Source organism: Hydra vulgaris, chromosome 07, assembly GCF_038396675.1.
Source record: "Hydra vulgaris chromosome 07, alternate assembly HydraT2T_AEP".
Classification (NCBI taxonomy): domain Eukaryota; kingdom Metazoa; phylum Cnidaria; class Hydrozoa; order Anthoathecata; family Hydridae; genus Hydra; species Hydra vulgaris.
The window spans coordinates 12,978,519-13,001,600 of record NC_088926.1 but is presented as its reverse complement, the minus strand read 5'-3'; the positions used below and the strand labels follow the sequence as shown (position 1 = coordinate 13,001,600).

General features: G+C 27.1%; 1 protein-coding gene across 2 annotated transcripts in view; it reads left to right on the top strand.

Annotated features, from left to right (window-relative positions):
- LOC100197936 (protein phosphatase 1 regulatory subunit 21) overlaps positions 1–23,082 on the top strand; it is a 45,505-nt gene that overhangs the window by 21,772 nt on the left and 651 nt on the right. Inside the window, exons 12-27 of one of the 2 annotated variants that reach the window (XM_065801096.1) lie at positions 441–529; positions 10,980–11,116; positions 11,234–11,311; positions 12,662–12,723; positions 12,796–12,861; positions 14,053–14,139; positions 14,407–14,472; positions 14,564–14,656; positions 15,623–15,661; positions 15,855–15,917; positions 16,040–16,138; positions 17,366–17,449; positions 17,665–17,697; positions 17,785–17,859; positions 19,702–19,743; positions 19,991–20,089. In XM_065801096.1, coding sequence (XP_065657168.1) covers positions 441–529; positions 10,980–11,116; positions 11,234–11,311; positions 12,662–12,723; positions 12,796–12,861; positions 14,053–14,139; positions 14,407–14,472; positions 14,564–14,656; positions 15,623–15,661; positions 15,855–15,917; positions 16,040–16,138; positions 17,366–17,449; positions 17,665–17,697; positions 17,785–17,859; positions 19,702–19,743; positions 19,991–20,089 — 1,212 coding nt within the window. Of the gene's footprint in view, positions 1–440; positions 530–10,979; positions 11,117–11,233; positions 11,312–12,661; positions 12,724–12,795; positions 12,862–14,052; positions 14,140–14,403; positions 14,473–14,563; positions 14,657–15,622; positions 15,662–15,854; positions 15,918–16,039; positions 16,139–17,365; positions 17,450–17,664; positions 17,698–17,784; positions 17,860–19,701; positions 19,744–19,990; positions 20,090–23,082 lie in introns of both variants that reach the window. The other variant, XM_065801094.1, reaches the window with a different exon arrangement.

The following is a 23,082-nucleotide window of genomic DNA, read 5'->3' as shown; positions in this document are numbered from 1 at the left end:
TTACAGAAGAATAAGTTAATAATTTAAAAAATTAAAAAAAGTTTTTAAAGGTTTATGTTTCATTATTTTACTTTTATTTTATGACTAAAATATAAGTGAAACTTTAAAACAGTTGTTTGTTAATTACGAATTCTAATAAAATTGTTCATAAAATATGTTAGATGTTTGTTGTAACAAAATTGCTTGTATATAATCTTATCTAATCTTAGATTGAGGATTAATATTCTTTGATTGAGAATAAATTTTTTTTTTACCAACTGCTATATTTTACTTTTATTTATTTTATTTCACTTTAAAAGTTTTGTAAAGATTGGTTAGTTGACTTTTATATAACTAAATATAAAATTTTCTTAAAATTTTTATAATTGTTCAGCCTTCAGTTTATTTTTACTTAGTCATAATAATCATGTGAATATTGAATTTTTTTATTATGTTTTAAGGAAACTTTGTCTTCTTACAAAGAGTTTTCAACTTCATTTAAATATTATGTCAACTATTTAGAAGTACTATTACCATATAGAATCTTGAGGTATTATTTTTTTCATACATTTTTGTTTAATAATTAAATAAAATATAAATTAATTAGCTGTGTGTTGTGTCTAATAAGTAAAAGCTAGTTTAAATCCAGTCAAGTAATAAGTAAAGGCTAAGTTTAAATTAGGGCTCGTAGAAAACCAGAGAATTTCAAAAAACTGGTTTTCAGTTTTTTAAATTGTAAAATGGGTTAACCGATTTTACACCGGTTTTAATATTACAAAAACAAACTTTTATTATTGATCCAACATAACCTACCAACTGAACTATTGAACCTATCCAACGTAACCTACTGAACCTATCCAAAGTAACCTACTGAACCTATCCAAAGTAACCTACTGAAATTTTTTACTGGAATTGGATTTGTAAACTGAAGAAAACAAAAAAAGTCTAAGAAAACAAAACTTAGCAAAATCATTTTTTTTTAACAATAAGAATAGTTTAAAGGGCACTGCATAAAGTACACATAATAAAGCAACTGTCACTTAAAAACTCTCTCGCTTTCTGTTGATGTAGGTTGTATCGATTCCAGAGCATTTAATAAGATTTGGACAGTTTTCAATTTTGTCTTAGTGACACTAAACATTTTTAGTTCATTTTGAAAGGATGAAACAAAACTGTCTTTGTTTGCCTCTCCACATGCTTTTGGAACCTGTAACACTTCAGATATTGATTTCTGCAATTGCTGCACTAAAGATGGCAATCCTGATGCTGTTGCTATTAGCTCAACTTGATTTTCGTTCATATTCTCATTTATAGATGGTTGTAAACCTGGATCATTAAATAATCTTTCAGCTAACATTGTTGCCAAAGACAATGTAGCCACTTTAGGCGAGTGTGAAAGTTCCGCCAACTCTGCTTTTGGAAAATTTCCACTTTGTAGGAATTTATGCAATGTAATTAATTCTTTATTTGGCCTTTCTGAAGTTCTTATTTTCAAAGAATTATAAAATTTATTTCCCAAGCTTGTACAGTTTTGTTTCATTTGAGTAAATAAAAATGTCAGTACTCCTTCTGCAGTGAGTAAAGTTGATCTGGTTTTGCTCAGTTCTTTTACTGCCAATTCTGCTGGCTTTAATATTTGAATTAAATTTAGCAAGATAGAAAAATCCTTTTCATTGTATAAATCTTCACACCCGATTTCTTCTAGTGCGTTTTTTATGCAAGCTTTAAGTTGCACAAATCTTTCCATCATAGGTATAAGTGAGTTCCATCTGGTTCTACAGTCTAATATAAGTGAAAGTTTTTTGCCATTTATCTCTTCAACATATCGTTGCAATAGGTTATTTCTTACTGGGGATCTTCTGAAAAATCTGATTATCTTTCTTGAGTTTTCTAAAACATCAACAAGGTTAGCATCTTCTAAAATGTATTCAATTTCATTATTACAGACAACATCTATATCTAAATTATGATCTCCAGAAAAAGAGTTAAACTGATTTTCAGTTTCCTCATCAGAATCTGAACTGTCAGAATCTGATATTTTATCAACTGCCTTATTGACTACAGATACTTTTTTGTGAAAAGTGTCTAGAACAGCTAAATGAATAGCATGATTGATGCAAAATTGGTTTTCAATTCCATTTAATCGTCCATATTTTTTCATAATGTTAGCTCCATCTTCTGTTGATGCTAATATATGACTAAATTTAATACCATATTCCATCAGTTTTTGTTCAACTAATGAACTTTGTATGAATCACATGAACCTTCTATGCTAGTAAGTCCTAATTTATAACTATCCTCCTGAGAATGCAATGTTACATTAAAATACCTTTTGGAGTTACAGCTTGTCTATTCATCTATTGTTATTGAGAAAGGTGTTCCAGATTGTGCCATTCTCATTAACTTATTCTTTAATTCCAATTTTTTCTCTTTAGAAAAGCCTATGATCAATTTTTTCTCTTTAGAAAAGCCTATGATCAATTTTTTAATTGTTTTTTTGCTCCTAGGCATTTTATAGTCATGTTTTGTAATAAATTCTGCATTAGCACTTGAATATCTCATAGCATGAATAGAAAACCCATCATATGCTGCAAATTTGCCCAATAATTCTTCCATTGACGTTCTTTGTATGATTTTTAGAATACTAGTTTTTACTTTATTTCTGTGTTGGCTGACTAGGCTGAATTGGATTAGGCTCTTCATTTTTATTTATTTCAATCTTATGTTTTTCTTGAAGATGGTTTGCCAAATTTGATGTACTCCCACCTGCACATTTTAAAACTGAATGGGATATTTTACATTTTGCCATATTCGGTGTTTCTTTTTGAAATGTTTGCCATACTCCAGATCTTTTGCTGTTCATAGTTCGGCTAAAATAAAAAACTTATTTTTTGTTATTAATTATTAAACATTAATTTTTATTAATGTACAGTAGTATTTTATTACTTTTGTAAAATCAAGGCGACTATATTTCTATTACAGTTATATATTTCTCTCTGTCTCTCTCTGCTTTGTACAATTTATATAAGTTTTCTGAATTCTCTATGGCATAATTTCTTATGCAATTGTCGCGACATAATTACAATGAATTATACAATAAATTATAAACAATAAGCTATTACAACAACTTTAATATCATTTATTATTTAATTAGTTCAAATCTATATTGATAATGAACTCGGATCATCGTTTCATTTATGCCTCCTTTTTCCTTTCCCATCCTTCTGCTTTTTAGGCAACTCAATTAGCTTATTTTAACTAATTTATAGATTCTCAACTAAATATTTTTTATCTATTATTTTTATTATATTGCAGCTCATGAATGTGATCTGTTTACAATAGAAGTTTACAATAGAATAATGTACAAATATGCTACAATTTATTTAAAGTAGTACAAAAGTCAGCACTTCTTAACATTACAAAAACAAATTTGTTAACAACAAATTTGTTTTTCTTGTTTCATTATTTTTTATTTGAGATTGTTATCATAATTTACATAAGAAAATTTGTCAAAAAGAAAAGTAGATAAAATATTTCTAGTAAGTGGTACTGGTTTTTGTTGGATTGTTTTGTTTTGAATATTATAAAATTTAAACACTGTTAAAATATTTTGTCAATCTGTAATATATTAATAATTGGTAAAAAATATATTTGAAATAAATAAAAGTAAATGTGTTATCAAAGTACTTTTTATAATTCAATTTACTCACAATATTTGCATTTTCAATATCAATTGATAACTTCTTTAATAAAGAAATCTGTGGTAAATCTGGTAATAACTTAATATCAGTAAAAAACTCAAAGTATTTATCAAAATGTTTAATTAACAATCGGTTTTGCAGTTTTTTTTGTCTAAAAAAACCAATTTTCGGTTTCAGGAAAATTGAACAAAAAACTAGGGATTTAAACTAGGGCTCAGAAACCGGTTTCCACCGGTTTCTGAGCCCTAGTTTAAATCCAGTAAAGGCTAGTTTAAAACCAGTCAAGGTATCATAGATAATGCGGTAGTGGTGTAGTGGTAGAGCGCTCGCTTCATAAGCGAGAGGTTCCGAGTTCGATCCCCACCACGTCCCTGGTAGTACCGCGCTCAACTTGTTTCTCCGCGCAGCGGCCTTGTTCGTCAAGGTTCGTGTTTCGGAGTTATAGAGTTGAGAGAGGGTTATAACCACAATTAAGTAGCCTCCTCATCTGTAGTGGCCTTCTGGGCCTTGGGGAGTTCAAAAAAAAAAAAAAAAAAAAAAAAAAAAAAAAAAAAAAAAGCCTATTCTTGGTACCATAAATAGTTTAAAACTGAAAATTAGCATGAACTATAAGTTTTGGGGACTGGGGTGAAGTATTGATTTTCTCTGTGGATTTTATTTGAGGTATGCAGCACTTGGTTACATACTTCAAAAAAAATTCCCTTGAAATTTCATAAATTGTTGTCATCTCTTATTGAAAAAATGAATGGAATATTTAACTTGTGTTTTCAAAAGTTTGAACAAGTTTTTAAAAAAAATTGTTATAAAAATAACAATATATATAAAATAGCAATAATTTATTATTATTATTATTATTATTATTATCATTATTATATTATTAATATTATTATATTATTAATATTATTAATATATCATTATTATATTATTAATATTATTATCATTATTATATTATTAATATTAATGTAAATTTTACATGCTCACAGCTTCAAAAAGCTAAAACATTTTTTGATAAAGTTTGAATTGTATTGATTATTTTTGGATTCATTTAAGAATATCTAGTAAAGAAAAAATATTTAAAATGTTTTACTCTTACATGGGGTCTAGAGGTAAGGAGAAATTTTTTTAAAGTTGTTTTACCCTCACATGGAGCCTAGGCAGAATGGGGGTAGGCAGAAATTTTTTTATAAATATTTTCCCCTCAAGTGGAGACAAGAGATAGGCAAAAAGTTTTTGGGTTTTTTCATCTCAACCTCTAATAACCAAAAAAATATTTTTCATTCCTTGCAATCTGTGAAGAAATTTAATGAAACAGGTAATGACAATTGATGCAGAAATTCTAAAAAAATGAGAATTATAAATAAAGAGGAGAAATTTAGATGTTGTCTTTTTAACCTTGGTATTTTTACTTTACCTCTCAAGGCTGTAGATTTTTTTCAAGAATTATCAGAAATTTCCTCCTAAATGTATTCTTAAAAAAAGAATTAATTATAGAACTCATTTATCTCTATCAGACTCTCTAATCTACTCTTTAAGTCAAAAAAAGGAGTTTCCTTTTACTTTAGCGTATTTAGCGACAGTTATTTATATAGATAAATCTAGGTCAAACATTCGATACAGTTAGTATCTATTTAAAACTTTTTTTGCATGAGGATTAATTTAATAGTTTTTCAACATAGAACAAAGTATTCTTGCAATTTTTAAGCAAAAAAATGTTTTATTCTTATCAGGTTATTATCGAAACATTATCACTTGAAGTAATGTTATTTTCTGCCACACATTAATGAAATTGTTCAAGTCATGTTGTATTATTGGTCAAGATATTATGTAAAGCTATTGTTTTACTGGTATGTCATGTACTACTGACAATGTGTAAGCAGTGTGTATATATATATATATATATATATATATATATATATATATATATATATATATATATATATTCATATATATATATATATGGGGTAGTTGTGTAGTGGTAGAGTGCTCGCCTCATAAGCGAGTAGTTCCGAGTTCAATCCCCTTCATGTTCCTGGTAGTACTGCGCTCAGCTTGTTTCTCTGCGCAGCAGCCTTGTTTGTCAAGGTTTGTGTTTCGGAGTACACACAAACTTGAAGTAAACTAAGTAAAGTAGCCTCTTCGACTGTAATGGCCTTCATGGCCTTGGGGAAGTGAATTGAAATAAAAAAATTTAAAAGAAAATATGTATATGTATGTGTGTGTATATATATATATATATATATATATATATATATATATATATATATATATATATATATATATATATATGTATGTATGTATGTATATGTATATTCAAATTAATTCACTTTCGACGAGGTTGCAAGCAATCACTTTATGTTATGAGTTATGAGTTACAAGAAAACAAAAGATAGGGTTAAAGAGAAAAAAAACAGTATACTGAAGACTTAAAAAAATGTAGGTTTTATGATAAGGAAAACATGAAGATGGGTGAGAGTTTTGAGGTTTTGTTGATGTGCAAGAAAATAAACTAGATAATTAAAAATCTTTATTGCATGGAGGGCAGATACAATAAAATTATGCAATTTTGCTGAATGACAAGTCAAGCAAGAATAGGTTTTGGTTGATCGAACTATGATTGTTCATTTGATGATTGTTCATTTGAGTTGCAACCATTATAGTATTTGTAGAAATAAGATGCAACCTTACAAATATGGGAGATTTGCCAAAGGCTTGGCAAATAAACAGATCCAGCTACATTTACAATATGCTTTTTGGACTTTGTTTGCGAGTGAGGAGGTTGTTATTTTTCAATATAGGAATGTCAACAATATTGTGATAGTTGTTTGCAGTAAATAACTGAGTTTTATTGGAGTTAAAATCCACAAACCATTGCATGCCCCAAGCTGTTACAGAAGAGAGATTAGGTTAAAGATAGTAAATAACCGGGGCCAGGGTTCGGGCTGGGTTTGATAAAATATAGCCGGGGCTGGGTTTGTGACCGGGGCTGCATAAACAATTATACATCCGAAAGTATATTTTTTTATTCAAAATTATTTTTATATTTTGTATATATATATGCATATAAGCATCATTAAGATCAACATGACCATCAGAATCATCATTACCATCATGATCATGACCATGATCATCATCATCATTATCATCATCATCATCATCATCATCATCATCAGGCTATAGTCTAGTCTAGAGCATTTTCTTTCCTTAACTAAACCTCATTCATACATTATATAAGGCACTTTCTTCAAGTTTTTTTACTTCCACCACTACCATTTTCTCCTGAAGCTGCTACCTGTCTACATCCTGATACCTAAATCACTTTAATCTTCTCTAACAAACGTTGTCCGATAAGATGTTATTTTCTAATCTAAGGCTCCTCTATTTCCAGCCTGTTTTTAATGGGATCTCTCTTCTGTAACAGCCTAAGGTTTGCAGTGGCTTGTGGTTTTAAAATCTGGACTTAAATTCCACAATTTTTTTTAAGGCAATAAAATTCATTTATTTACTGCAAAAAAATATTGCAATATTGTTGGCATTCCTATATTGACGAATAACAACCCTCTTACTCTCAGACAAAGTTCAAAAGAACATCGTAAATGTAGTTAGACCTGCTAAAAGCCATAAAATTGAGAATTGACTTAAGCATCGGAAGAGTGATTTGGATGTCTAACAATAGGTTAATCTGTTTATTTAAAATGGCTAGGAGAGTATAGCCATCATTCAAAATTCGAATTAGAGGAAATGTTCTATGCAATCAACACTGTTAGTTGCATTGTTAATGAAAATTGTTAGGACTGTGTAAATTATTATTTTCATCAATATTGTTGCTGTTGTTATTAATATTGTTGCTGTTTTTATTAACATTGTTGCTTTTGTTATTAAGATTTTTGCTGTTGTTATTGTTGCTATTGCTATTATTATATTAATATTAGTTAAATTATTCAACAGTTAATTTAAGACTAGTTCTTTCTATTTATTAATATACTTATTCAAAATTATTATTCACAATATTAATAAATTGTGATCTTATAATTTTGATAAATTGTTATCTACTCAATGTCAATATCCAAATAATAAATCTTTTTTTGTTGTTGTTTTTGATGCACTTAATTAATTAATAAAACTTAAACAATAGAGATACTTCAAACTTTTTTAAAACACTTAAAATTCTTACATTAGCACTAGTTAGATTTTCTAATCTTTTTTTTGTTTGTTTTTGATTCACTTAATTAAAGATTTTCTAAAAGTCTCAACCTAACATAATAAGTTAAAGATTTAGTAGAATGAGAATAACGGAGCATCAGACCTTTTTACATCGACTTCTTGCAATAATAAAAATACATTTGTTCTAAAGAGAGATATTCATGTAAAAAAGATCAAAAAATGATTACGGTTTAATATAACAACTTTTTGTTTTCTTTTTGTTTTAAACATCTTCGCTTCCAACAAGGCTTCAAGCAACCACTAATTAGAGTTGGAAGTTACTGGAGAAGAAAAGACAAAGATTGTAGAGGAAGATAACGATTGACAGACGACTTAAAGGATTGCAGATTAAATGAATCAGGAAAGCAAGATGAAGGAAGCAAATTCCAAAGAACTGATGTTCAAGGAAAAACCAGAGGAATAAGAGTTTTTGGAGCACTTAGGAACAGCCACAGAAAAAGGATGAGACTTAATTGGATGAGGAGTAACATGAGAATGAATTTTAATAGATGGCACAAGAGATGCTAGCTCTTTAGAGCAGTGCCCATTAAAGTATTTGTAGAAAAGAGAAAGAGAAGCAACATTACGAAAATTTGATAATGGTTGGTGGTTGGCTACAAGAGCAGGTCCAACTATGTTTACAATGTGTTTTTGCACCTTGTCTAAAAGAGAAAGGGCATCAGTAGAAGATTCACCCCAAATATGGCAACAGTATTCCATACAAGGACGGATTTGAGATTTATAGAGATAGAGAATAGAATCCGGAGTAAGAAAGTGTTGAGCTCTATAAAGAGATGCAACCTTAGCAGATGCTAATTTTGCAACTGATTTGATATATGGTTTCCAAGAAAGATCGAACGTAAATGTTAATCCTAGAAGATGAAGAGTAGATGACTCATTAAGTACATTACCGTTCATAAATATAGGAAGATCTAAATTATTGTGACAACACTTGGCTGAAAAAAATTGAGTTTTATCAGAATTAAAGTTCACCAGCCTCTGTGAGCCCTATGCTGTAGCAGAAGTGAGATCCTTTTCAAGCTTAAATGCCCCCTCCATGCAATCAGAGAGTGTTGGCTTCTTATCATGACAAGAATAAATGATAGTATCATCAGCGAACAATGCCACCTTAGATGTGAGAATATCTGGAAGATCCTTATTGTAAATTAAAAAGAGTATAAGGGCCAAGGATAGAACCTTGAGGAACCCCTGAAGTTACAGGAAATGAAGAAGAGTGCTGTCCATCGAGGACAACTTTTATACTACGATTGGAAAGGAAAGATTCAATAGTCTTAAAGATACACCGTAAGAAGAAAGCTTATAGAGAAGGCCAGCATGCCAAACTTTATCAAAAGCTTTAGAAATGTCATGAGCAATGGCCTTAACCTCTCTACCTTTATCTAATGCATGATTAAACCTATCGGTTATTACTGTTAGCAAAACAAATGTAGAACAAGAAGATCGAAATACATATTGATGATTGGAAAGTAAGTTATTAGATTCAAGATGAGAAATTGAGTGTTTGTTAATTAAAGATTCAAAAATCTTGCTTCTGATAAGAAGAAGACTAATGGGATGGTAATTAGACGAATCAGATCGCTCTCCAGAATTTTTGAAGATAGGGGTAACAGATGCCACTTTCCAACAGGCTAGAAAACAAGACTCTGATAAACATTTGTTGAATAGTTTTGAGAGTATAGATGACAGCTCCGGAGAACACTTCTGCAAGACAATAACAAGTATTTTGTTTGGGCCACAAGCTGTAGAAGAGTCTAAGCAGGAACTTTAGATACAGAAGTTGGAGTGATACGAATGTCAAGCAATGGATCAACCTGTTTGGCGACTATATCAGGTATGACGACTAATGGAATCAAGAGATAATATTGATAAAATGTTCTTAGCAAACAATTCAGCTTTGTCTTTAGGTATCTAAGTCTGAACCATACAAGAGAGGTAGAATTACAGATTTGCCCTTATTATTGATAATACTAAAGATTCTCCAGAAGTCACGAGAGCCTAATTTTTGTGAAGAAATATGAGATTTCTTGACCTGAGAATAGCGGGTTTCGGCATTAGACAAAACCTTTTTACAGTGGTTTCTAGCAGTAATAAACAGGCATCTGTTTTCTGGAGAATTATTTTGCATATTGATATGGAAGTAACGGTTTTGATTGGCAATTGCAGGAGCACAATGTGAGGAAAACCATGGAGAAGAGTGAGGCTTGACCTGGAATCATCGAGAGGGAATAAAAGGTTCCATGCCTGCCTGAATCCATGAAGTTATGTAAGAAGCACATTACGTAAGAAGACAAGAAGTCAACAGAAAGACAAAAGATTTCTAGCCAAGGGCTATCACGAAGAAAATCATGGAAAGAGTCCCAGTCAGCTTTAAGGTAGTAGTAAGAGCTATGATGATAGGGGGATTCTGATGATGAAGAAGAATGAGGTATTAGTTTTAAAGAGATCAAACTGTGATCAGAAGCACTAAGGGTGAATGTGGAGAAACTGAACACTGACTAGGATCAGAAACAAGACATATATCGAGTAGAGATGGTAAATGATTTGGGTTGTCTGGAAAGCGATTTGGAAAGTTGACTATTTGAGTTAGGGATTAAGAAAGGCAGAAGTTTGTTTTCTAGTAACTCCCAACTTAATATTGGTTTCTTGCAGCTTTGTTGGGAGTGAATTAGTTTATTAAAAAAAAAAAAATCTGTTTTTTTAATTATTGGATGCTTAATATTTATGTACAATTATTGTATACTTAACATCTATGTTGACAATTATTGTATACTTAACATCTATGTTGACATTTATTGTATACTTAACATCTATGTTGACATTTATTGTATGCTTAACATCTATGTTGACAATTATTGTATACTTAACATCTATGTTGACAATTATTGTATACTTAACATCTATGTTGACATTTATTGTATACTTAACATCTATGTTGACATTTATTGGATACTTAACATCTATGTTGATATTTATTGTATACTTAACATCTATGTTGACATTTATTGGATACTTAACATCTATGTTGACATTTATTGGATACTTAACATATATGTTGATAATTATTGGATTTTATTTTAGTCTTGAAGACGAATCTCAAGCATCTGTTTGGTCAGATACATTGGAAAAATGTAACTTGAGTATAATAGCTAATGAGAAAAAAGTTTTAGTGTTATTTAAAAAGTTGCTTTCATATGTTTTGTTATTAGCAACAACAAGTAAGAATATTTTATTTTAATGTTTTCTAAACTTTTTAAAATGTTTTCTGTTGAATATAAAGAACTTCTGTTGATTATAAAGATCTGTTGAGTATAAAGAACTTCAATTATTTATAGATGTTACATCTTCATCTTTATCTTTATGTTCAAAAACTTTTTGTCAAGTAATGCAAGATCTTCATACGGTATTTAAATGTAAGTTCTTTTTTTTTATACAATAGTAGCATTATTTTTTATAATATTCGTATATCTAAATCTAGTTTTTTATTGCAAACGTTTTGATTAGCTTTGCATCATAATTTTTTTTTATGATGAAAGTAAATAAAGTTTTTATAATGAAAGTGCATTTCATTTGTTTGCAATATGCAACCAATAAGTTATATCATTAAAACATTATGTTAAATAAATGTTAACATGTTTTAAACTCTTTTTTTATATTGTATTATATACAAATATTTATTTTGGAATTTAATGAATTAATTTTAAAGATAAATATGTGTTTGACTTTTTAGGCATTAAGAAACCATGCTTTTGAGTAAACCTTCATATTTCATTGGATTTTTAAAGGCATATATTTTACCACCAAAAGTTCAGTAAAAGTTTTGCCTTTAAATAATTCATTTACTTTTGTTTTTTGGAATTTTTGCAACAATTTTTTACTATATTATAGATGATACTTGTGTCGATGATCAGACCAGATGAATTCAAACCTTAAAATGCTTTGCTTTATTTGTATTATAGATGATACTCGTGTCAGTGATCAGACCAGATGTATTCAAACCTTAAAATGCTTTACTTTATTTGTATTATAGATGGTAAACATGTCAATGATCAGACCAGATGTATTCAAAGCTTAAAATGCTTTACTTTATTTGTATTATAGATGATACTCGTGTCAGTGATCAGACCAGATGTATTCAAACCTTAAAATGCTTTACTTTATTTGTATTATAGATGATACTCGTGTCAGTGATCAGACCAGATGTATTCAAACCTTAAAATGCTTTACTGTATTTGTATTATAGATGATACTCGTGTCAGTGATCAGACCAGATGTATTCAAACCTTAAAATGCTTTACTAGTCTATTTGTATTGCAAAATACTTTCATACAGCTCTGTTTTTTGTGTTGTTGTTTTTTTTTCTTCTTCTTTGTACTTGATTGTTATGGGTTTTATATAAATAAAACAAAATAAAAAATAAATGTAAATATTCATAATAGAGTTGCACATAAATTGGGTCTCATTAAAATCAGTAGTTCCTGTAATTAAACAACATCTTTAGGTTCAAATATTATTAATATTGTCATCAGGAATGATATAAGGGTCATCAGCAAGGATGGTTGAAAAGAACTATTTCAATAAACATTCTTGACAAGAAACTTTGTGAGAAGAACACTTATATCTTTTTTTTTATATATATAGTTTCCCTAAAAATATTTTTGAAAAAAATAGTACATTTTTTTAATGAATTGTAATATATGTTTAGAGCAATTAGATTTTGATGCTACAGTGAGTAAGAAATAGTAAAAATTTTATTTTTTTAGCTCTGCATTCTTCGCATCTTAAAAAGTGTGGAGAAGAACATGAATTACCGTTTTATACAGAAGTACTAATTTCTATTTTTCAATTTGTCAAGTTAAAAAAATTATTTTTTAGTTTCCACTTTTTTGATTTATAGAGATTAAAATCTACAGATAAGTGTTTGATTTCGGCTTTATCATCATTGGAGTCTATTTGTGCTAAGGTTTGATTTTAAAAAAATATTTTTTATGCAATTTTTTCATCTTTTTTTTTTAGTTTAATTAACTAATAGTTACAAAACATACCCAAATCTTAAAATTAAGTACTTTAAATTAAACTTTAAATCTATGGCGTAGCAAAGCTTTAACTAACCTACACATAACTAAATTACATATTTGAATATCTTTTACTACTGACCTCTCATGGCAACTATTTATCAAATCCATTATAAAGTTAGTATCCATTTAGAGTTTTATGTGACAGCATTGTATAGTTGTCACATTGGAGATGTATTAACTGATACAAGATTCACTTTCGGAAATCAATTATATATATATATTTCTTTAAATTTGTAACCAAACATTTTAGTCTTCTCTTAAAAATTTATGGCTTGAGCATGGCAGCTAGAGCATAACAACTTGAGGATTGTGGCAAAAAATTTTGAGAAGATTTTTTCAAAGTTCTTTTCAGCAAGTTGAGTTCTAGCATCTAAAGAGTTGAGTTCCAGCTTGCTGCAACATCATTTTTTAGCCCTAGTTGCATTTGCTCGTCTTTTTATTTTTTGCTGCTTGTAGAAGAAATTTAAGTCTGCTTTAACATTAGCAGAATTGCTTCTCAAAATTGAATCAATTTTTCAAGTAATGCTTAAGTCTTCAGCTCCTTCAGTTTCTTGTATCTTCCGATAAATGTTTTCTGATGGGTGAGGTTCTTCACATTGATAGCATGGTGAACAGAACCTCATTTGTTCCCATTCTTTTAAAATGAAATGGTGTCAACCCTAAATAACAGTGAAAAAAGTTTGACAAAGCATTAAGACCAATGGATACAATTTTTGTGTAAATTGAAACCAAAAATTTACATTAAAATTTTTGTGAAAGAGTTTATTCAATATTTTTGATGTAATCAACCACATTTGCAATCCTAAGAAATTTCTTTATAGAGAGTATTTTTTCCTTCCAGCAAAGCAAGGAAGATTATACATTATTAATAAATAGAAAATTTCATTTCAGATATTTATTTAACATTGTTTTTATATATAATTTTTTGATTTTTGATTTTTTCTTTATAAAAAAATAAATATTGGTGACTAAATGCTAATGTCATTTCTCAAAATGTTTCACTTTTTTTTTTGCCAGTGTAAAAGAATGGTTTAGCCACTGCTCTCTTTAATTAACAGTTATGATTTTGTCTTTAGATTCAAAAAGTTTTCAATTCAAATATTGACTTCTTGTCTACAATCCATGGTTTTAGAAGAAAAGGCATGCCAGAAGATGGAACTCAGGTGTCAGCTAAAAATAATGATAATGAAAATAATAAAACTAACAAAAAGTTTTTCATAGGTTTTAGACATGTTTTCATAATGTCGTTTTTTTATTTAAATATGGCACAGTTAAAGCAATTTTTTTAAACTATCTGGTTCACTTATATATAATAAACAACAACATTTATATATAACAGGTTATTTAAAAATGTTAATATTACATATATAGTTATGTTGATTTATTATATGTATATATATATATTTTTTTTATTTTTTTATTTTCAGCAGAGCCTGGCACCTTGTTTGCAAACATTTTATAAAAAAGCTTCTTCATACATAGAGTTTGTTAAAAAAGTTGCTAGTTTTTTTTTAATTTTAAACCACTATTTTAAGCCATGTTATTTTAAGCTGATTATTATGTTATTTAATTGTTGAATATTTTTAGGTCCCAACCTCTTCAATTCCTTATATGGTAGCTGTGAATAATTATAAATCATTTGTTATGTCAACAACTTCTTCTCATACATACAAAGAACAAGTGAGTTTTTTTTTTCTTCAATTAAGAGTCTCTTTTTATATTGCTTAAAAAAAAAAATTTTTAAGAGTTTTTTTTATATTACTTAGGGATATTTGAATTTTTATTTAAGAAGTAATTTATGTCATTTTTAACTACCATTTGAACTTTGTTTTTTTTTTTTTCAAAAATAGTTAATAAATTTAAGATTAAATTTATAATAATAAATATAGTTGTAAATACATTATAAATATACATGGTTTATTACAATTTTTAAAATTTATGAAGGGAATAGTTTAAAATATCCAATATTTCATCAAATAAATTCAAAATCAAAAAAATTGAAAAATTTAAAGTCTAATCAAAATTCAAATGCTTTTTTTTTTTTTTATGTTATAGTATGTGTTCTGCTGTATTTTCAAATGTTGAAAGTTTTTAAATAACAACTACAATTTTATCATAATTTAATATAGGAGAAGAATTCTTCAATAAAGGAAAAGTCTTTTTTTATCAAACACTTAAGATGTTTATTAGATTCATAGAAAAGTTTTTATTAAAAGATATTAATAATTTAGGTTAAACATAGTACCAAAATATATTTAGCATTAAAAATATTGTCACTACCAAATTAATAAAAGAAAATGTTTTATCCATTTTTTTGTTTCCTAAGTATTTTTTTTTCTTTTGAATTTTATCTTTACTTGAACTCTGCTCTTCAAAAGAATTTTGAAAACTTTTAAATCTTAATGTTGCCTTGTTTTTTAATCATTCCTATTCTTTCTAAAGCTGTTCTCTTCTCGACATTGTTTTTAATAAAATTATACTAGTTTTCTTTGTGCATCTGCCATTAGTGTTGTTTTTAAGTTTAAACAATTTTTTCATACAAATGATAAGTTGTGAAACACTCAAACATTTAATAATAAACTTAAATTCCAGTATTGTATTAGATGGGCTCGCTGTATTTAATGTTTTTTTCAATTTTTTTGTTAGGCAGCAAATTCTCAAGAAACAATTGTAAGACTTGAACAGGTATTTTGATTTTAGGTAATTTCTATCATTATCATCATCGTTATCATCATCAAAATTATCATTATTATCATCATTGCTGTCATCTTTATAATTGTTATTATTGCAATTGTTATTATATATCAACATGTTTAAGTTATTTAAAATTTTTAGGTTTTAAATGCATTAATATCAAAAAGTTGTTTTTATATCATAGGAGAAAGAAAAATGGCTGGTTGAAGCTCAGCTACTGAAAGCTAAATATGATAAAGAAATCAAGGTCAACATATAAGTTATAATATAATGAGTTATAATTTAAGTTATAAATTGTGAAAAAATATTTTTAATTTGTATTGTTAAATTATTTGAAACAAGTAAATGAATATACAGTTTTTTTTTTAGAAATCGTTATTGCTGACAGAAGAATTGCAAAAATGTAAAACAGAATCTTTATTAAGAAATGAAGAAGTAGGATCAATGTTAAGAAACGAAGAGAATTTTGTAAGCACATTTTTTATTAATATTTATTGAGTTATTTTAAAAAACAGCAAACTCATTCCCAACATAGCAGCAAACTGATTAAGTTAAGGCTTATTAAGAAAGTTTGTACAAACGTGAAGATTATAGAGGATAATATGTTTTTTAAAGATTAATTGTAGCATTCAATAGGAAAAAATTTCACATTCACATTTTTAAGATTAAGTTAAAATTGAAATTATTTTGTGCAACAAATAATTTATTATACAGGAAATATAATACAGAAAAAAATAAAAAAGTTACCAGTATAAAATTAAATAGTTCTAAGTTGTGAAGTTTTTGTTAAATTGTTGAAAAAGTTTTCAAAAATGAGTTTAGCATTCCCCTTAACCTGGGGAAGAAAAAAGTAATAAGTGATATTAGTGTTTTCCTTAATCTTAGGGAGATAAATATGCAAAAAAAAATATCTTGTAGTATTAAAAAGTTATTATTTTTTTACTTAAAATATTTTATTTTGTGTTCTAAATAAAGGTTGTCAAAGCCTGTAATTATGCTTGATTATTAAAGTTCGTCATGAAATCAAGAAATTTCAAAGATATGTTACAAAAGTTGGCTGTGATATTTATATTCAGAGTTGTAAATAAGCTTGAATAATAAAGATAACCAAGAAATCAAGAATTTTATATTATTTGAATAAAAAGCTTAAAAATCTCAAACATCACTTTAAAATTTGTTTTTGCTCCTATCAGTGTATAAAGAAAAATATATAATAAATACAGCATAAAGAAAAATTTAGTTTGAAACTACTATTAAACAAATGTCATTAAACTTATTTGGAAAACTTCTTTACTATTGCATACCAAATTGAGAATGTGTATTAATTGCTCTAGAATTTAAATATTGAAATAAAATATATATAAGTATTATAATTTTTTTAAATTAATGTTTTTTTATTGAAAATTTTTAAACTTATTTAAGCTAGGAACACCAAAGTTAATACAAAGTTTTAAAATATGTAAAATATGCTATAATAGTTAATTAATTTTCACTAGTATAAGTAATAATTTTGCTACCCACTGAATTTATAAGTTAATGATGCTAGTTAAAAATTAATTGCTGCCCACTGGATGTATAAGTTAATGATAATTGTTAAAAAAGATTGCTAATCGCTGGATGTATAAGTTAATGATGCTAGTTTAAAAAGATTGTAATATTCAAGTCAAACTTAAACAATATTTAAAATACTTTTAGGTTAGTGCAGGGCAGTCTGATTGGAGAGGATCTATGCGCAGTACATCATCAGTGTCTTCTGATTTACCAGCTGTTTTGTCGAAAGTAATTAATCTTTAGTAGTGTTTTATGTTTTTTGTTTTTCTTTTTTATAAACTTTGCTTATTCTAACCAAAGGACTTTTATAATCTTTTGTTAAACAAAACAAAAGTTTCAGAAATAAGTTGGCAATAGAAAATTAAAAAAAAACTATAAATAAATAAAGAGTAAATTTATAAAAATAAAATAATTTTTAAAATTATTGTCTATTGACACCATAGATTGGAACTGTAGAAATTTTAAATAAAGATCATGTAAGTTTATAACCTTTATTATCTTTTGTAATTGTTTTTTTTTTAATTTTTTAATGTTTTGAAAATTGTTTTTTTTAATCTACAAAGGTATCATCTGAAAGTGAAAATGAAGTTTTGCTTAAAAACCATATGACCAATCGCATAGCTCAGTTAACAAAACAAGTAAAAATTCATGTTTTTTTAATTTACATAATAATATGTTTTTTAAAATATAACTTTGAATGTTTAATTAAATTTTATGGGATTAGGGAAAGGTGCCTATGATGGCATACTTAACTTTGAAGCTTCATTTTTCAGTATCCTGTAGACCATGAACAAAAGTTTTGATATGGATACATTCTTTGTTACATGTAGAATAATAGTTACCCCAAGAGTTTTTACCAGTTTTATTTTTATATTAGTTATTTTTATTTAAAAAAAAAGCACAAGTATGCCATCATAGGCAACTACTGCTCCTATGATGGCATAGGGGAGGATGGGGCTAGTTAGCATCAAGGGTAACTTGACAATTTCATTTGACCTTAGAGTCTTCCCTCAGAAATGCCAGAAATTTTGTGTAATCATCCTAATTTACCCTTTCGTGCTACACAGCAGCAGTGTAGAGTTTTGCTCATGCGCATAAGAGATATTGCGTTTTATGTGTTTTTTGAACCAAAAATTTTTTAGCGAAGCAAAAATTCCTTTTTACTTTACTCACAAATATGTTGTTTTTATGAAAGAAAAAAGGTTTTATCAATTCATCAATATTGCAACACACCTAACTCGTCAGTATGCCATCATAGGAAGAAGTAATCATTTTCATTTAAACAAGCTATGTCTGCCTTGTTCAAAAAATAAAATTAAAACAAGTAATCTACTAAATGCACAAAACTTGGAAATAAAATGCATGAAAATTTCATTTCTGTACAGTTGATAATAAAATCACATCTTAAATGATTAAAGGGATTAAAAATACAACAGCTCATCCCAAAATTGATTTTTGTTGATTATAAAAGCAAAATTTGTGCATAAGGGACGTATTTTTACTAAAATTAATGTAAAGTCCGTATAGACATGTTGGTCTAATAACTTTTTTGCCATAACCAATATTTATGAAAATATGACCGATATGCCATCATTGGCGCTATGCCATCATAGGCGCCTTTTCCCTACTTTAAAATTTGATACATTTGAGTGTTTAATTAAACTGGGATTACTTTAAAATTTATTTAGGGTTTACTTCTATGAGAATTTTACTGATGATAAGTGCAAAGTTTATTTCTATCATATAAAGTTCTTATTTCATTATTAGTAAACTTTCTACAATTGCAATCAAGTTTAATAATGGTTTTTTTTAAATATTCTTAAAAGACACTCTAAGGGTATACACTATAGACACTATAAGTATATATTTCGACAAAGAATAAAATGAGCCATAATGAAATCACATGAGATTTTAATAGCTCCCTTTCATGCTGAAGGAATTTTAAACTTGTTAAATCAATGAGTATAAATTATGGTACATTTTGTACATTTTGGATTTTTTTATCAGAGTGCCTTACCAAAATATGGATTTAACTTCCTCGCCACATATTTAAATCATATATGATTGTAATGTATTCATATTTTTTTAAAGTCATTTCGTTGTCTATATAAACCTCTTCTTTCAATAACATTTTAAAAATATTACTAATACAATTCTGGGAACCGTTGACAACTGTTTTATGAAAAAGAATTTTTATTTTTTGTTGTTAATACTAGGGGTGTTTTAATTAATTGCATCTCACAGCTAAAGACACTAGAGGCATCTCATTTTACTATCTTATTTCACTTCATCCATGGTAGTAGTTCCATTATGTCACTATCACTGATGTTTATTACACATGATATTTTCAAAAATTATCAATTTCCAAAAATCAAAATAATAAAAAATAATGATAGTTTTCTGCTGATTAAAAATCTGCCAGACCTTTTTAATCTGGTTTTACACCGCTCCTATTTTAGTTTAATGTAAAATATTTTTAGCTTCAAATAACAGACAGCAAATGTATTGATTTCTTCCATGAGGTAACTTTTTTATTATTTTTTATGTTTTATTATTTTTTATTATTTTTTTTTTTTATATGTTATTTTATTTTATTTTTTTATTATTACTCTTTTATTATTATTATAATTTCATTTTGTACTACAAAGTTATAGATTTATTTTTTTTTTACTTTTTTTGTTAGCATTTAATTTTGTCAAAATATATAGTATGTTTTATCTTTTTAGTACTAAATATATAGTATGTAATAATGAAATAATTTATAAATAGGCACACTCAATGTACAAACAATTGGTGCTAGCAGATTTAAACAAACAAAAGCTTTCTAATAATATTTTAGAATCCAATAAGAGAATAGAAGAACTTCAGGTTAATTTTGTCTTCAGTTTTATTTTAGGTTTATTTTGGTCTATATAACATCAGGTTAATTTTGTCTTTAACTTGGAGTAAAATGTTTAGAAATAAAACTCCATAAGGAAAAAATAGTTTAAAATTCCCTTCGTTTTTCAAAAATCTAACATATTTGAATCTGGAGTCTAAACTAAGCAATAGCTAGGGACTAAAATAACCAACTTCACTAGCAGATCATAAAAAAAGTCATATTGAAATTGTGGTTTCATTAAATAAAGCCTGAATACTGTGTCTCTTGTTGCCTCAATGCTGAGAAGAATAGAGGCTGTTCTAAAATGTTGAGGGGCCCACACAAAGTATTAAAACATGTTTTATACTGTGACAACTTAGTTCTTTTATGTTCTTGTTGTTTTTTGAGTTAGAACATTTTCTAGTAATAAATGCATACACTATACAGTACAAAAAACAGTATTTTGCTATAAATATTGTGTGGTCGGATCTTTTTGATAAGATCAAAAAAACAACAACTGCAAATTGGTAGATTTGTGAACTTTTTTGTTTAAAAAATTGTATATCATATTTTTCAAGTAGCAACCTAATGATGAAATAACATTAAAGTTTAAAGGTCATTTAGTCATGAGCTATAATATTTTGTTATATTTTTAAAAAACTAGAAAGCTTACGAATATTCTCAATATTTACAACAGCGAATATTGGGTAGTCTGTTGGGTGTTTGAATGGCTGTTTAAGTAGCATGATTGTAAAATTGCAATATCGTTTTATCTCAAATGCATTTTAGAAAACCTGTTTTTCAGATTGAATGTTCAAGGAAGAGGTTATGTTGTTTAAAAAGTTTTAGGATGCAATTTCTGAGTTTAATTGCTTAAGGGATATGAAAAGCTTTAATAATGCATTAGAATTTGAAATCATTTAAAATACTCAACAAGCTCAATTTTTTTCAAAAGAGTCAAATTAATGCAAGATTAAAAATACTTAAAAACATTTAAATGATAAATATTATAATAATAGTTATAGGTATAATGATGATAAATATTATAATAATAGTTATAGGTATAATACTATTTATAATAGTAAGTTAATAATTTATAAGGATGGTGTGACTCATTCAGAAGCTTGATCTTAACAAAATTTATAAGGATGATGTCACTCATACAGAAGCTTGATCAAAAGAGTGAGATCAAGTTTTGAATATATGATTAACAATAAGCACATAGAACATATATAATTAAAAAAAAATCATAATTTGCAGGTAATAATAACAAGAGGAAAAAGTTAAACAAACAAAAATGTAGTGATAATAATTGTAGTGATAACAATAAGAAAATTACTAGTATATTTTAATGATAAGAAATAATAATGCAAAGTAAGAATAAAATTTTTTTTAGAATTTTTTAAAATTAGTTTTTTATTAAGATATAGGAAAGATGTTGATAATAATAAATGTACTATTTTGAATCAGTATCTAAGTTCATTGCACTTTAAGTCATGAAAAAAGATCAAGTTTTTGTATAAGTGACACCATCCTTATAAATTATATATATAAAAAATAATGATAGTTTTCTGCTGATTAAAAATCAGCCAGACATTTTATAAATTATTAACTTATTATTATAAATAATATTATACTTATAACTATTATTATAGTATTTATTTAAATGTTTTTAAGTATCTTTAATACTATTATTTTAACAGCTTGAAATCTTAATAAATAAGTCTTCTTACTATTATTAGCAAAGTCTTTGAGTCTTTAACAAACTTCTTATATCTCACCTCGAGTCCGACAACGTCAAAATGTATTTCGATTTCTACTGCTGGATTAGAAGCCACAGTAATAGAAAGATTTTATTTTTAATAAAATGGTGAGGCAAGGGTTATTGCTTTTGGTTTATTAAAGACTTGATATGATATGACATTCTCTGGTTTCATTCTCAAATTTCTTTGTACATTGTATGGGGGGGGGGGGTAATATTATTGAATTTTTTCTTTCTAATTACAATATTTACATTATCCAAGATGGATAAAACTCTTTTTTACTTCCAGTAATCTCTAGGGTATTACAAGGGGTTATCCTTGATCTTGTGTTGTTTCTTGATCTTGTGTTGTTTCTTGGTCATGTATTGTTTCTTGATCTTGTGTTGTTTCTTGTCTATTGGTTCTATTTGCTGATGGCACAGCAAACTCCAATCTTGAAAAAAGAATCATCACTTTTTGATTGCTTCTAACTTGCAAATCAATCTTAAATCTCTTTAGTTGTTAAATATTTAATCAATAGTTAAACTTTTTTGTAATCGTTTATATATAATCTGTTTTATTTCTAGAAATAGGTTTTTGCTGCTAATTTTCATCAGCGATAAAAGTTTTGAATATATAAATATTAGTTTCAATATTATTAAAAAGTTTCAATATTTATTATTAAAAATTGTTGTTTACTACTTCTAAACAGTACTTTTGGGATTGTCTTTTTTTAGTTTGTTTTTAAACAAGTTAGGATATTTTTATAAACAATATATTGTTTATATTGATATATTATATACAATATATTAATATATTGTTGTTTATTTGTCAAAAATACAATTTTTTTCATTATTATTGCTTATACATGTGTATCTTATGGTAAGATATCACATGTGCTGACACACTGTAAGTACTGCTATTTTTTCATATTTTTGCAGTGTTTCAATTTAAAGAAATTGAAAAAAATCCAGTGATATCTCTTGTAAATTCTATTTTGATCTATTTACATTTAAAAATTATCAAAATTAATGAATTTTAAAGAAAACTTATTTTTTGAATTGTTTAAAGTTAATGAGTTAATCAGTTAAAAAAATTTGCTAACTTAATTTGGAGTACCAATCATTTAAGTTTTTGAGCTTACTATGACAACCATTCAAATTTTTGAGCTTACTATGACAATCATTCAAATTTTTGAGCTTACTGTGCCAATCTTTTTAATTTATAAGAGTTAAATGTTTAGAGGTAGTGTAGTTTTA